The 15,216-nt window shown below is 35.3% G+C and overlaps 1 protein-coding gene across 6 annotated transcripts in view; it reads left to right on the plus strand.

Moving 5' to 3' along the window:
- PALS1 (protein associated with LIN7 1, MAGUK p55 family member) overlaps nucleotides 1-15,216 on the plus strand; it is a 74,789-nt gene that overhangs the window by 29,976 nt on the left and 29,597 nt on the right. For all 6 annotated transcript variants that reach the window (XM_045822621.1, XM_045822625.1, XM_045822623.1 and 3 more), the window contains one exon: nucleotides 11,654-11,862. In XM_045822621.1, coding sequence (XP_045678577.1) covers nucleotides 11,654-11,862 — 209 coding nt within the window. The remainder of the gene's footprint in view (nucleotides 1-11,653; nucleotides 11,863-15,216) is intronic.

The following is a 15,216-nucleotide window of genomic DNA, read 5'->3' on the forward strand; positions in this document are numbered from 1 at the left end:
ATAGAGATTGGTGTCGAATGTAAATTTCCAAACTTAAGAGTTTTTGATTATTGAACTTACCGCCCTCCCTTCCTGCACACACAAGAGGGATCACTGATCTAGTGTTAAGAGTGGACGTTAATTTATGTTCCCTTAAATGTTATAACAAACACCATTCTATGTCATAGCCACAGTAGTCCTGTTAAAAGGGCTTTATAATTGCCATTTTGGAGATAAAGAAATCGAACCTCAGTTAAATCGCCTGTTTAAGACTCCAAGCTTTTAAGTGGTAGAGCCAAATTTGAATTCCCCTGTGCTAGATGTGTAGTCAGTATATTATACAGAGCAAAGCAGGTTTGATTGGAGACTGGCATCCTATCTGTTCTTCACTCACTGGACCAGGGCTCTGGCTACCGAGAGGACTACCTTTTTCTGGTTTTCCTGAAGGTTCCTTATGTACTAGATTTGCTCCTCACTAAGTCTCTATATTCCAAATCTTGAGCAGTTTCTTCTCCACCACATCATCTGCTTCCTTTCTTTGCTGTAAATTTATTAAGGATCTACAGTTCTTGACAGAAAGCAGTGTACATGCTTCTCTGGTGTTTGAAGAAATCATTGACGTGTTCAGTGATGGTGAAATCTGCTAAATGCCTTCAGATGTTAATAGTGAAAGCAAAAGATTACATATTTTCTAATACATTTATCTGAAGGAATTTTATGTTCCTTTTTTTATTGATAGTTTTGTTAGAGGAGAAATATTTCCCAGTTACTTCTAAATGGCTCTCATTTCTCACCACCCCAGTTTTTAAAATTAAAATATTCTGTCAGTATTCTCTGTGACTTGGAAAAACCTTACTTTGTAATACATCTAGTCCAAGCCTGGAAGATTCTTGTTTTTCTGTTTGAATTACCTTAAGAGTACTATGTTATTTGTCCATTTGCTCTACTTAGATCAGGCATAAATGTCCCTCTAATAAATTAATATTCATGTAATCTCAGTAAAGAAACAAATTTAGCTTAAGCCAGATTCACTTATGGAATTAATTAATTAGTTTATTTGCCTAAGCAAGAAAACTGGAGACCATTTCTCTTAAATTGTTTTTTTTGCTTTTTTTTCTTTCTGTTTGTGTGTTGGTGGCTAGCTAATCTACAAGTATAGATTAAAGGACAACTGTATATTTTTCCAACTTGCAGTTCACGGTAGTTTGTAAAACTACCTTTGTACAGTCCTTGAACTTAAGGCTGTTTTACATATTTTAAAGTAATTTAAAATGTAGTACTAGGTATCTGTACTTCATTTTTTGAATAGGAGAATATTCATATGTTGAGAAATAAGTGATAGATTTAATGTTAATATACTCAACACAAATGTGTTAATTGTAGGAAACATGAAAAGTTAATGTAAGTTAAAACATTACTGTCGATCAAAGCTTTAGTGTTTGGATATACTTATATTTAAGTTTTTATTTTAAAATGAAGTTTAATAGCTTTGTAACAAACACTCTTTTCCTGTTCTTAATTTGCCCAACACATCATACTACGTCAGACATACTCCCTTAAAGTCACATGTGTCTCCCTGCCAGTGTTCTGATTAACACACGTGCCAGGAGACAGCTTCCCAGCCCTTTTTACAGCCAGCAGCAGCAGCCTTGTTTTAAGTGAGGAAAGAACGGGGCGGCTGATTTATTTCTTTCAGAGGGAGCCTTCAGTTTCCTGATGACACATCATCATTGATCTGTGAGTAGAGAAAATAATTCTTTCAAGACCCGAAAATGTGATTGGAAAGGTTAGGTACTTTAACTGGCTGGGTGTTGGTGTCAAATGAAATTATTTATAAATTGGGCACTGTGCAGTAACAAAAGTGCAGGGATGGAGGAACCACCTTACAGTTTCCCAAAGGAGACGCACCATTGCACATTCCCACCAAGAATGCACTGATAATAGCTCTTCTAATGAGTGTGAGTGTGCCCTGAACTTTCAGACTATAGAAATGTGCATAAAGTAAGTGGGTATAAGTTTCTAACACATGTAGAATAGCATCTGTTACAGAGGAAACTCTATGCTAAATTTGTTAAATAAATACACCAAACATGAAAGTTTAAAAAAAAGTTTAGGGATGGATTTGATAGAAAATATTCAAAAAGGATAAATTGAATTTTCTTGTTTAAAAACACTCAGAACCTTATTGGAAATTAGAAAATAGTGATGTGGGAACTTAATTCAAATGAATAATTAGTAATAGTGTTATAAATTATAAAAAATTTTGATATATGGGGGAGGTATTCCATAAAATTGACATGAATTAGTAAAACTTTCTACAAATAAAATTGTCTAGTTTTGTTCATAAGCAAACTGTCTTGTGAGAGAAATCCTGAGAGAAGAACAGAATGCAGGGTCAAGTGGGATAAAGTAGAGCAGAATCATTTTCAGACATGTCTATAGATTTCACTGTGTTGGTTTGTGTGTCCACAAATAAGTAATTGTGGGCTACAGTTGTGGACAAGTAAATACAATAGACTATATTTAAAGGAAATAAACTCAGAAACGCTGCAGTCTATCATGTATATGACTGTATGATTATTATATCTCTGAAAAGAGCTCAGGCAAGGCACACTTGGCCACCCTATAGACATACACATACACACACACACACACACACACACACACACGGTGAGCTGTCTGCTTTGTGGTTAATAAAGAGACTCCTCGCCACCCTACACACACACACACACACACACACACACACACACACACACACACACACACACACACACACACACACACACACACACACGGTGAGCTGTCTGCTTTGTGGTTAATAAAGAGACTCCTGAAATTTGTGATTAGGAGCTTTCTTGTTTACACCATAAGAACACGCTACTAGTGTGAAGAAAACATTTAAAAAGACACACCAAGGAGGAGAAAACTATGAATAAAATATTTTTATAATATTAATAATAGCATGTTTCAGTCTTGATTAGTGTCTACATATTTTTTTGCCAGATAGCTCTGAATATTCAAACTGTTAGGTCAAAGGTACTTTGTATTTGACATTGTAAAGTAAAATATTTCTTCCACATTCATTTCTGTGACAACATTTGACTTTTGATTGACTGCGGCATATTCTGAAATATTGATGGATTGTGATGAACTTCTTTTAATATTGACTTTAAAATAAAGTTCCTTTAAAGTCAACAAACAAAATTCCGGTGGCAGTAAACCTTAAGGTCAGCCTACTCCTGAGAAATTAATTATTCTTGCCATTAAATTTATGCTCAGTTGCTGTAGGTACAGTAGATATTTTCACACTTTATTAGCCATTCTTTGAGGGACTTTTTATTTTTTCTTTCTGGAGGTGAAATGAACAGGCCTATTGGTATTAGGTGTAAAATGATGGTATCATTTGAAATTTTTCTCATTTGAGCAAAGATTTAAAAAATTCATTAGAATATAAGTGTAGTCATGTAGTGCTTGGTTGTTAACTACACATAATTCTACTGAAAAAATGATTAATTGCTACACCATTCCATCTTTGAACACAATGCATCAAAACTTAATTTCACCTGATAAGTAATAGTACATTTTAATTTTATCCCTCTTTCAAAGACTTGACTTTTTATGTTCAGAAATGCATGACATCGTTGCATATTGTAAGGTTCCAGGGATGTCTGGAATCAGATGTAGAGTTTACTTTTTATCTAAACTTAGTTGCTATTGACTTGGAGAAGTTACTTCACTTTTTTGAGTCTCCGTTTTAGGGTTCTCTTGAGGACCAAGGGAGAAAATGTTTATAAGCATTTGGCACACTGTAGGTTTGACTAAAGTTTAACTTGTGTAAGAACCAGAAGCCACCATAGAGATCATCTAATTTTCTAGTCCATGAAACTAATTTGTGGGTCTTAAATAGTAATTTTTAATTTTATTTTTTTAAATAGCAGCTTCATTAAGATGTAATTCACATATCATAAAATCCACTCTTATAAAATGTACAGTTCATGAGTTTTTAGCATATTCACAAGATTTTGTACCCATCACCACTATATAATTCCAGAGTATTTTCATTACCCCCAAAAAACAAACTGTATCTGTTAGCAACCACTTCATATTCTCCCCTCCCCTAACTTCGGACAACCCTTCTGTCTGTGGGTTTCTTTATTTGAGACATTTCATTCATATAACTGAATCACAAAGTATGTGACCTTTTGTGCCTGGATTTTTTTCACATAGCATAATGTTTTCAAGGTTCATCTGTGTTGTAGCATGAACCAGTACCTCATCCCTTTTTATAGCTGGATAATAGTCCATTGTATAGATAAACCACTTTTTTGTTTATCCATTCATCTGTTGATGGAACATTTGGGTTGTTCCACCTTATGGCTATTGAGAATAGTAGTGTTATGAATATTCATGTAAAAAATTTTTAAATCCTCACTTGAGGATATGTTTATTGATTTTAGAGAGAGAGGAGGTAAGAGAGGGAGAGAGAAACATACATGCCCTGACTAGGAATCAAACCTGCAACCTAGGTATGTGCCTTGACTGGGAATCGAACCCATAACCTTTTGGTGTATAGGACAACACTCCAAGCAGCTGAGCCATCTGGCCAGGGCTATAAGTTTTTGTTTGAAGACCTATTTTTAATTCTTTTGGATATATACTTAGGAGGGGAATTGCTGAATCATATGGTAATTCTGTGTTTAACTTCTTATTTAACTGCTGTATCTTCCACAGTATCTGCACTAATTTACATTCTCACCAGCAACATCTGAGGGTTCCAGTTTATCTACATCCTTGTTATTGTTATTACATGTCATTTAATTTTTGCTATCCTATCAACCAGTAATTTTCTTAAGAACTAGAATACAATAGGAAATATTAAAGCATATTATATTGCATATAAGTATTCATTACTTTATTTCAAGAGGTACATGTATACTGGGTTGAGAATTAAAAAATATTTTTTTAATGACTCGCCAATAAAAGTTTGAGAAATACTATCCTAGTCAAACCCCCTCATTTTATGAAAAGGTTCAGAGACTTGAAGTGGGTTGTCCAGTGACATATAATGCAACTAAATAAATGGTGAAGCCATGAGAAGGCCCCAAGTATTCTGACTCCATGTTTGGAGTGATTTTTTTCCTCACACCGAACCCATTTCAGTTTCATCCAGAGGAAAATCATGAAGCTTTTGTGCCTGATTGAATTATAGTCACGTCAATGACAGTTTCCGTTGTCTGATCATACTCGGGGGTAAGGTTTTGGCTCTACTGTCTCACTCATCTGTTGTTGCTTATGTACTGGTATTTGCTTGTAATTCGTAACCCAGTTTGTTAATGAGTAATTACTGTTTGGGCTCTTTTGTGAGCTTCTGCTTATTTTTAGTAAGTTCAATTTGACCTAGTCTACTGAAACCCAAAGTTCAGAGATCTAAATTTTATATTCTTAAGTTTAAAAAGAAAAAAAAACAAGAGACTACCCATATTTAAGGACAGGTTTCCTGAATGAAAGTTTTAATTTTGATTCAGCAGATAAGATATGCTGGAAACTGATATAATTTTCTCATTTTCAATAATACGGAGTTCCTGATCTCAATATTCAATTTGGCTCTAAAGCTTAGAGATAAAGAAGAAATCTTAAAATGTTTCAGAAAAAAAGTCATGAAGTTGGTTGAAATCTAGAAATTTCTGATCATAGGCTAAAAGAATTTATATTATTTATACAACAAAATTGAAGAATCTTAATGGTAGACTAGCATTTTCATGATTTTCATGTGGAGTAAATGATAACAATAAGTAAAATTAAACAAAGCTAATCCAGGATAGATGGTTATCTCCATTGCTTTGAAAGATCTCAAGAGATGGAGATTCCTCAGCTTCCCTGGGTAGTTTTACTGTTTACCCTTACAGCTAACATGCTCTCCCAAGTGGCTGGCTGCCCAGAGTCTTGCTTGTTTGAAGATAGAATTTTCAGACAGAGCAACTGTTGGTGATTACTTTCTGTTGCCAATTTTAGTCTCCTTTCTTTTACATTTTAGGCTGCCAGGACAGGGCCCAAGGAGGAGTAGAGAGTTCAGGGGGTAGATTTGTGGACTTCATTTGTAGTTATCTGATAAATTGTAGTTATCTGATAAACCCCAAAGCCAAATATGAATGATTTATCTTTAGGTGATATGTCCTTTCTTTTAACATAAATAATAAAGATTTTAAGTATTGTATGAAATGCTAGAAAGATGACGGAAACTTGAAAGAGTTTCTTCCAAATGCCTAGAGGACTGTTTGAAATCTATGAAAACAATCTTCAGGGTCAAACTGGAAATGTCTTTCACTCCAGGGAAAAGTCAGGGAAGTAAGATCTATAGACACACGAGGGCTGGAAAGCAGAAGAGTGCAGCTGAACCCCAAAGATGCTCATGGCCCAGCACATAGTAATGGGTTCTGGGAGAATGCTGGGACTGTGCCAGTATGGGAAACATGAACAAATTTAACTGGGCTTAAGATTGAAGGTTTTTAGGTTAGCATTACAATTTAAACTTGTTAATTATCATCCTTTAGAACTTCAGGCACCTCTATTAAATCCTGTTTACACTTTTGTTCTTAGAAAAACTGTTTCACTGAAATTATCTTTTCTTAGTAGTTATCTCCAGATTTACATCAATCAGTGTTGCCAGACTAAATTAAAGTCACTTGCATTGAAGCTCAGTTTTACAGTGAATTATCTCCAACCATTATTGAAAAACTACAAATGTCTATTTGTCCTGAATTTCAGATATAGAACAATACCATAGTATATGCATATATTATTTTATATACTCCATCCAAAAACCCTGAAAAACTTTTCCCAGTAAAAATAAAAACAAACCCAAAACCCCCATCAAAACCTGAGACACACAAAATTCAATCAGATCTCTACACATGGAGAAAATGATGTCGTACTCAAAAATGGCACCTGAATGAAGGATTCATTTCTCGAACTTCTAAGGCAGTTCTTCTGCCACACTAAGGAAATGATAAAAGAGAAATTTTTTTGCAGGTTCTAGGTCTTGATTGCAACATTATTTTTCTGTTGTAGAAAAGTAGTCCTGAGATAGCTTTTCACCCAGTGCAGCATCATGTAATATACACTAACAAGTATTTAGAGAAGCTTACACATCCTGGTTACCATATTTTTCAGACTAAGATGCACTTTTTTATTTTTTTACACCACATTTTTTGCTTCAAAATTTTTTTCCCCTGCTTTTCTCCTCTAAATCCGAGGTGTGTCTGGGGTTTGCACCATAAGATGCAACTAGGTTTTAGAGGAGGAAAATAGGGGGAAAAAAATTTTGAAAGGGGAAGGAGGGTGCGTCTTATAGTCCCAAAAAATATGGTGTGTTGCCATGAATCTGTGAGAGAAACTTCCTTTAGTTAATTGTGTGTGTGCATGTTTTCACATATACTATATATGATGAATGTATTTTTATGTACTTTTTATAATCCTGTTGCTACTTTTTTAGTACTGATGCATTTTACTTATGCTATTTTAAGCAAGCTTTTTATGCTTTAAATATTTTCTTAGAGTATTTTATTTCAACTCCAACATTACAGTAGTGTACTAGGTAGTATGAGGAGGGGACCCAAAAAACTGAAATTTATTTATAAAAAATTGTATATTTAGTCTTACCAACTTCAGTCACCTTCAGCATTCTCTCCATTTGATGCACTACACCTATTAAGACATTTTTTCTACTGCTCAAAACAGTTTTTGAAGTCCTCAATTTTGATGCCTTTTAGTGCTTCTGTCATTTTTTGTTTCACCTCTTCCACTTTGGCAAAATGTTTCCCTTTGAGGACTTTTTTCATCGGGGAAACAAAAAAAAAGTCCCTCAGGGTGAGATCGGGTGAATAGGGAGGTGGGGCACAGGGCATCTTGCTGTTGTTGGTCAAAAACTGCTGACCACTCAGCACAGTGCAGGCAGGTGCACTCATAAATCACCCTTCATGAAATGGGCAAATGCGTTGAAAGAGTCTTCCAAAAAATTCCCTAAAGCTGATGAAGCCTTTCACAGCAGTGCCAGCTAGTACACTGCTAGAGATGGGCTCCTAGAACACTCACCTATCAGGGAAGGCCTGTACTACAAGGGACCTGCCCTTCAAAAGATAACTCCAGGTTGGGGGTGGGGGGGTGGCATCCCCCATCGTATATTGAAAAAGTTGAGCAAAAGAAATCCAAACTGCAATTTCTGTGAATGTAGAGGCTATATGTATCTTCCCAGAAATGTTGTAAAGCACCTTTGACGGTGTCGCACTAACCCAAGTAGCAAAGCAGTAAAGCAGATTTGGTAACTGATTTACACAGACAGTTTTCGGATAAATTCCATATCTGCTTTCATGACCAATTTAGCTGGGAAAGTTTCCAGATAGCATTTTTAGGCTGGAACGCTGCCCCGAGTTCTCTCATCCCTCAAGTTCAAATACGTTTTCATTAAAAATGTTTAATGAGCCCTGGCTGGCGTAGCTCAGTGGATTGAGCGCAGGCTGCGAACCAAAGTGTCACAGGTTCGATTCCCAGCCAGGGTACATGCCTCAGTTGCAGGCCATGACCCCCAGCAACCACACATTGATGTTTCTTTCTCTCTCTCTCCCTCTCCCTCCCTCCCCCTCTCTCTCCCTCCTTCTCCCTCTCTCCCCCTCCCCCTCCCTTCCCTCTCTAAAAATAAATAAATAAAATCTTTTTTAAAAAGGTTAAAAAATAATAATCCTTTAAAAAAATGTTTAATGAATAAGCAAAACAGATTAAGTTACCAGGCACTCATAAGAGTTTTTAAACTTTATGAAATATATGTAGCTTAATAAGAAGACAGGGACTAAACCATATACAGCTGAAACAAAAGAACATGTAAGAGAAAATATGAAATACCAAATAATGCAAACCCTCAGATGAAATTAGTATATATTTACAAGTTCATCAATTTAAAGAACACTAAAATGATGCTCCCTCTGTGCAATAACACTTTTAAGATCACATAAAAAGCATCAAGTGCCTACAGCATTAGTCTCAAAATACTGATTATGATAAAATGAGTTCACTGTCTTTACTGAGTTTTTGTTCAAAAATTCTGAACGGAATTCTGACAAAGGGTCTTTTCTTTGATATTAAGTATGATAAATAATCTTTAGCAGTATCAATTCAAGGATTCTCATATTGACATTCTTATTCATGCTTTAACTTCATAAAAATTCTATATTTCAAAGGTCAGAATATTTAGTTACAGATTTAAAAAAACTTTCTTCGTATTTGGTACATATTTAAAAGCACTTTACAAATACTTATTATTCAGGAACAGTTAATTTTCTACACACTTAAAGAAATGTCTCATTCTGATGCTGCAATTATGTTATCTGTTACTTAAAAAGCCACCTAAGTTCTCCAGTGTTCTGCACAATTTCAGAGGGAGTTTACAAAATCCAGTTAGATGCAACCAAGTCAGTCCTGTCGTAGGCGCCCTCTCCTGTAATAAAGATAAGACAGACAACAAGGACAGGACGGGACATGGAGAGAACAGAGACTCCCTTTCCACTCCCATAGACAGACACAACAGACATAAGGAGAAAGAGCCACAGGGACAGAGAAAAAGACAGGTAAATGGAGAGTCATAGGGCTAGTGAGAAAGACTGACACAAGTGCATTGTGGGAATGGACAGTGAGGGCGGGTATCGAGGCAGAGAGGTATCTAGGGCAAGACAGGATGGAAGGAGGGCAGAAACAGGGACACTGCAGAGGAGAAGGCAAAGACAGGTAAAGCAAATCTGCCTTCATGATAAATTCTAGTTTTTTATGAAATTGAAAACACGAGAAACTACAAAAAATGTAAGTAAGTATTTAATGACCTAGGGAAAGGAGTTATAAACACAGAAACAGTGAAAGAAATCATGCAGGAAAAGACGGGCTGTTCTTTTTTTCTAATTTACTGATTTTAGAGAGAAAGAAACATCAATTTTGTTGTTCCACGTACTTAGGCATTCATGGGTTGCTGCTTGTGTGTGCCCTGACCTGGGATCAAACCTGCAACCTTGGTGCATCAGGACACTAACCCACAGAGCTTCCTGGCCAGGGCAGGTGGATTGTTTTTGTTTAAATTTTAGTTTCTTACTGAATTTATTGGGTGTGACATTGGTTAATAAAATTATATAGGTTTCAGATATATGATTCTACAATACATCATCTGTATATTGCATTGTGTGTTTACCACCCGAGTCAAGTCTCCTTCCATCACCCTTTATCTCCAGCTTTTCTACCTGTCCCCTACTCCCCCTTCCCTTTGGCAACCACCGTACTATTGTCTGTGTCCATGAGTCTCTTTTTTCTTTGCTTAATTAATCCCTGGGTGAAGGGATCATTCTCAATAAATAAGAGTTGAAAACTTCTATAATAAAAAGTCCAGTAACAAAAGCTACCACAAATACAATTAAAAGACAAATGGAAAAATTAGAAAACCATTTTCAATGAATGTGACAAAGTGTACACACAAACACGTATCTACCTGTTGGGGGACAGGGAAGAGACACCCTCTGGTTCTTAATCATTTGGAATTCCTCCCAGAAAAATGTATATGCTACATACATGTGGACACTGACAGGCACGTGCACACACACTTATATACGCTACAAATTTCAGTATAATTTTAGGAGATTCATGTTCATAAGAGTTTAATGGACCACAAAAGAAGTACCTGGTAAATTTGAATAAGCTTTAACTTCCCTATTAAAGAAATTGAATATTTTTTAAATGGTGCTGTTGAATTTTGGAGAAAATACTGCTAATAAGATGTAAATTAGCAAAATCTCCCTGGAAAGCTGTTTGGCTTTTAAAATGTCAGAATGTTATTTTAAAATTCTATTTCTAGAAATTATTTTAAGAAAACAGCAGAATCTCACATTTTTTGTGCAGCAGTGATCACTGTGTACTGAAATGCTTATTATTACTTAATAGCCAAAAATTGGAAGCAACCTGAGTGCCCAGCTGTAGTGTAGTGGTTATAATAAATTACGGTTTTAGCCATGTAATAAAATATCACAGAGCCATTACATGTAATGTTTTTTAAAGACTGATTTGAGAAAGCAATTAAAATGAATTACAATTAAAATGTACTGTAAAATGTACTGAAAAAAGGAGATGCTGTAAGATGTTTGAAGTTGTTTCTAGTTGGTGGGACTATTGGTGATTTTAAGTTACTTTTTTCATGTCTGTATTACTCCCCTCATTTATTTTTATGATTATATGTTAGTTTATGTGTAAAACACTTTTAGAAAATTTATTCTGCCTTGCTGGTATAGCTCAGTGAATTGACTGCAGGCCTGTGAACCAAAGGGTCACTGGTTCGATTCCCAGTCAGGGCACATGCCTGGGTTGCAGGCCAGTTCCTCAGCAAGGGGTCTTTCAGAGGCAACCACACATTGATGTTTCTCTCCCTCTCTCCCTTCATCCCCTCTCTACAAATAAATAAATAACATCTTTTAAAAAAAAATATTGTGTTGTATAATTTTTAGTTACTTAAAAATCAGTAAAATGCCAGTAATTTGGCACTCATATACATACGTTTTTTATGAAAAGGTAAATTGTTACTGCTTCAAATAATTTTACCTTTTATGTTAAGACATAAAATTAATTTATTGATACCTTTTTCTTCTCCCGCTAGAAGTGGAAGACTTGTTTTCTTCTCTTAAACATATCCAACATACGTTGGTCGATTCTCAGAGCCAGGACGATATTTCACTGCTTTTACAACTCGTCCAAAATAAAGATTTCCAGAATGCATTTAAGATACACAATGCTGTCACAGTGCACATGAACAAGGCCAGTCCTCCGTTTCCTCTTACTTCCAGTGCTCAAGATCTTGCACAAGAGGTATGTATTCTAAAGGTATCGTTGACCTGTATAAGGTAATTGTTAGCAGTAGTAGGGCAGTAGTATTGGAAAATACTGGTGTGAATATAAGGCTTGTTTGAATTAAGTACTACTGATCATAATAATAACTTAGAGTATTATGAAAAATTCACTGCATACATTTTATCCTGAAAAAAATATATACTTATTTCAGTCTGAACTATGTTTTATGAAAGGAGTTATTTTTGCATATAAAATTATATATTTGCACCTGGCTGGCGTAGCTCAGTAGATTGAGCACAGGCTGCAAACCAAAGTATCGCAGGTTCGATTCCCAGCCAGGGCACATGCCAGGGTTGCAGGTCACAGCCCCCAGCAACCGTACATTGATGTCTCTCTCTCTCTCTCTCTCTCTCTCTCTCTCTCTCTCCCCCCCTTCCCTCTCTAAAAATAAATAAATACATCTTTAAAAAAAATTATATATTTGCATGGTAAAAGAAAGATTTGTCTAAATTACTACAGGGGAATGTTTTTTAGTGCTTTTTAGTTTTATTTTAAGCATTATATATTATAAGCTGAAGTAAATGAATAATGATGAGTTAAAAATTATATCTGATAATCAGATATTATAAATATATAACTTCCAAGATTTGTTACTACACTCATATTACTACACTCAAATACACTCATATGAGTGTATTTGTAAATACACTCATATACTTCATAATGACCTTTCAGTCAACAGTGAACCACATACATGGCAGTGGTCCCATAAGATTATAATGGAGCTGAAAAGCTTCTTTCTCCTAATGATGTTGCAGCTTTCCTAACACAGTACCGCAAGGCATTACTCATGTGTTTGTGGCGATGCTGGTGTAAATAAACCCACTGCACTGCCCATCCTGTAGAAGTATACCATGATGTTACGATTACCTACAGTATTCAGTACAGTAACATGCTGTACATGTCAGTAGCTTAGGAGCAATAGGCTAGCTACCCCATGGACCATTTAGATTCATGCAAGTACACTTGGATATTTGAATGATGAAATTACCTGATGGTGCGTTTCTCCTAAGGTATCATCATCAAGTGGTGCATGACTGCATTTTGAAGTTTCTCCTCTATAAACACTGTAGAAAGTCAAAAATAATTAAATTGTAATGTTTATCGATGTCAAATGTTTCACATCTTTTAAATTGAAGGTTTTAAAAAATACAAGCCATCCCCTATCTTGGGGGGGGAGGGGCATTTCGTTGTCATTGTAGGATTTTAAAGTATTTTGATATTATAAAAAACAAATAATCCTGGAAGCCTGTCAAGTAAATCTATTTCATTGAATCCAGACACAGGACAGAAAGTGGGGTAGGGGAAGGGAAGGACCTCAAAGCTACAGACTTATGAAATAAGTTGAGGAACTTTTCAGATTAGCACAGAACGTATGGTCCTCATTTAGGTGCCTGTGGTGGGCAGAGATCTGGTGTGTAAGAGGGCTGAGAGACGTCTAGTGTTGCCCGTGACAGGAAAGTGGGACCTGAGAGCCTGTTCCCAGAAAGGAAAGTTTAAAAGAGAGCTAGTTGAAACCTATTCTTTGTGTTCATCTTTTATTATTAAAATTAAATATGCAAAATTTTTATTCAGAAATTACTCCTGTAGTTTTATTATGATAGTTTATATGGTTTTTCTCAAAATTATTTCCCTTACAGAGATTGGAATAACCAACATTACTTTGATCTTATTTTATTCACAAATATAGCCTAACTTCTATTGTATATGGTTGGAAGGAACACGTAATAAATAATTATAATTCTCTTCCCTATCTTTAGGAGGAAGTTTTGTCCAGCTAACTACTGGGCCTTTGTTTTGTTGAATAGAACGATAGATGGAAAGAAAATGAGATAAGCAAGAGAGGTCAAAATTGCTCCAATTAAAGAATGTGACAGAGACCAAAGAAAGGATGGAAAAGAAAGAAAGTATAAAAATTGCAACATAGCTTAAAGGGTTTTAGGATTGGGAGAAGCAAGGAACTAGAAGTGACTAAAAGTAAAAGCTTTGGGAGGGAAAGAAATGATTGAAAAGGACTTAAAAATCAATTTTGAATATTAATTTTAGGATGTTAATATAATTACATGGTTTGCAATTTCAAAAGTCATATCAAGGAGATTTTCTGAAGGTTGGCTTTCACATCCCTAAAATATCTTCAAGTAATACTTGAGAATCGTATTGCTTTGGTGGTGGAGGGATATGTGTGTGATAGTGACCTTGGGCTGAACTTGGTCTTAAAATGAGTACTTAAAATGAGTGATGAACCTAGACAGCCACGGTATATGGTTGTGCTGCACTGTCAGTGACTTCGCCCAGAGTTGGGCATGCACAGTTGTATGGCAGCCCTGACTTACGGTGCATAACACTTAAGAAAAGTACCCACTCAAAGCTCATCAAAGAAGAGTATTAAGTCTGATAACAAAACTGAAGGTTAAATGGACTCATGGTCTTTATTTTACAGTTGGAAAAACCTTAGCAGTCACCTAATTCAACCTTTTTATTTCATATTTCTGAATATTGAGGCCAAGTGAGGTTTTGTCACTGGCCTAACACTAAATAGGCTGCTTGTGTTCCCTTTGCCTAGTGACTTGCTTTTTAGCATTCATAATTCCAGCTGTTTAGTATGCAATATGGAAAAGAAATTACCTTATGCTTCAGTTATGTTTTTTAATAGGGAAATTTAATTTGAGGAAGAAAAAAAACAACACAAGAATTTAGTGAACAAATGTCTTATTAGGGAGTGTTCTTTGCTTTTATAACTTAAAATATCAGTTAAATATGAATTATATAATAGATAATATTGACTATGAAAACTTCAGATTTGGGGATCTATATTAAATCTTTGACAACCTAGGATATTTATTAATAAGCACAAAGCAAGCTTTTTGGTCATTAAAGTGATTTTATCAAGAAAAGATTGAGAAGTTAAGTTTCAATTAATGAACTTTTGCTTATCCAATAAAAATGCAAGCCAAACAGACTAGGAAATGGTATTTGGTTATTTGATTCTGAGATAATTGAGGTACATACATGTGTGTCTAAGTATGTGGGATAAAAACTTATATTCAAAAGAATTCTCACAAATAAGAAAAAAACTACACAGTTTTTAAAGAATGAACAAAGCACTTGAACAGACACTTCACAAAAAGAGGAGATCCAAATGTACAGTAGGTTTGAAAAGTCCAGCATAATTAGCCAGTGGAGAAATGCAAATTAAAACAGAATGAGATACTACTGCATGGACACCAGAATGACTAAGATGATAATTTTTTTAAAGGTCTGGCCATATCAAATGTTGGTGACGTTATTCTGTCTGAATTACTTTCTCTGGCT

This window comes from Phyllostomus hastatus, unplaced genomic scaffold (genome assembly GCF_019186645.2).
Source record: "Phyllostomus hastatus isolate PE091 unplaced genomic scaffold, TTU_PhHast_1.1 phas_scaffold_501, whole genome shotgun sequence".
NCBI classification, from domain to species: domain Eukaryota; kingdom Metazoa; phylum Chordata; class Mammalia; order Chiroptera; family Phyllostomidae; genus Phyllostomus; species Phyllostomus hastatus.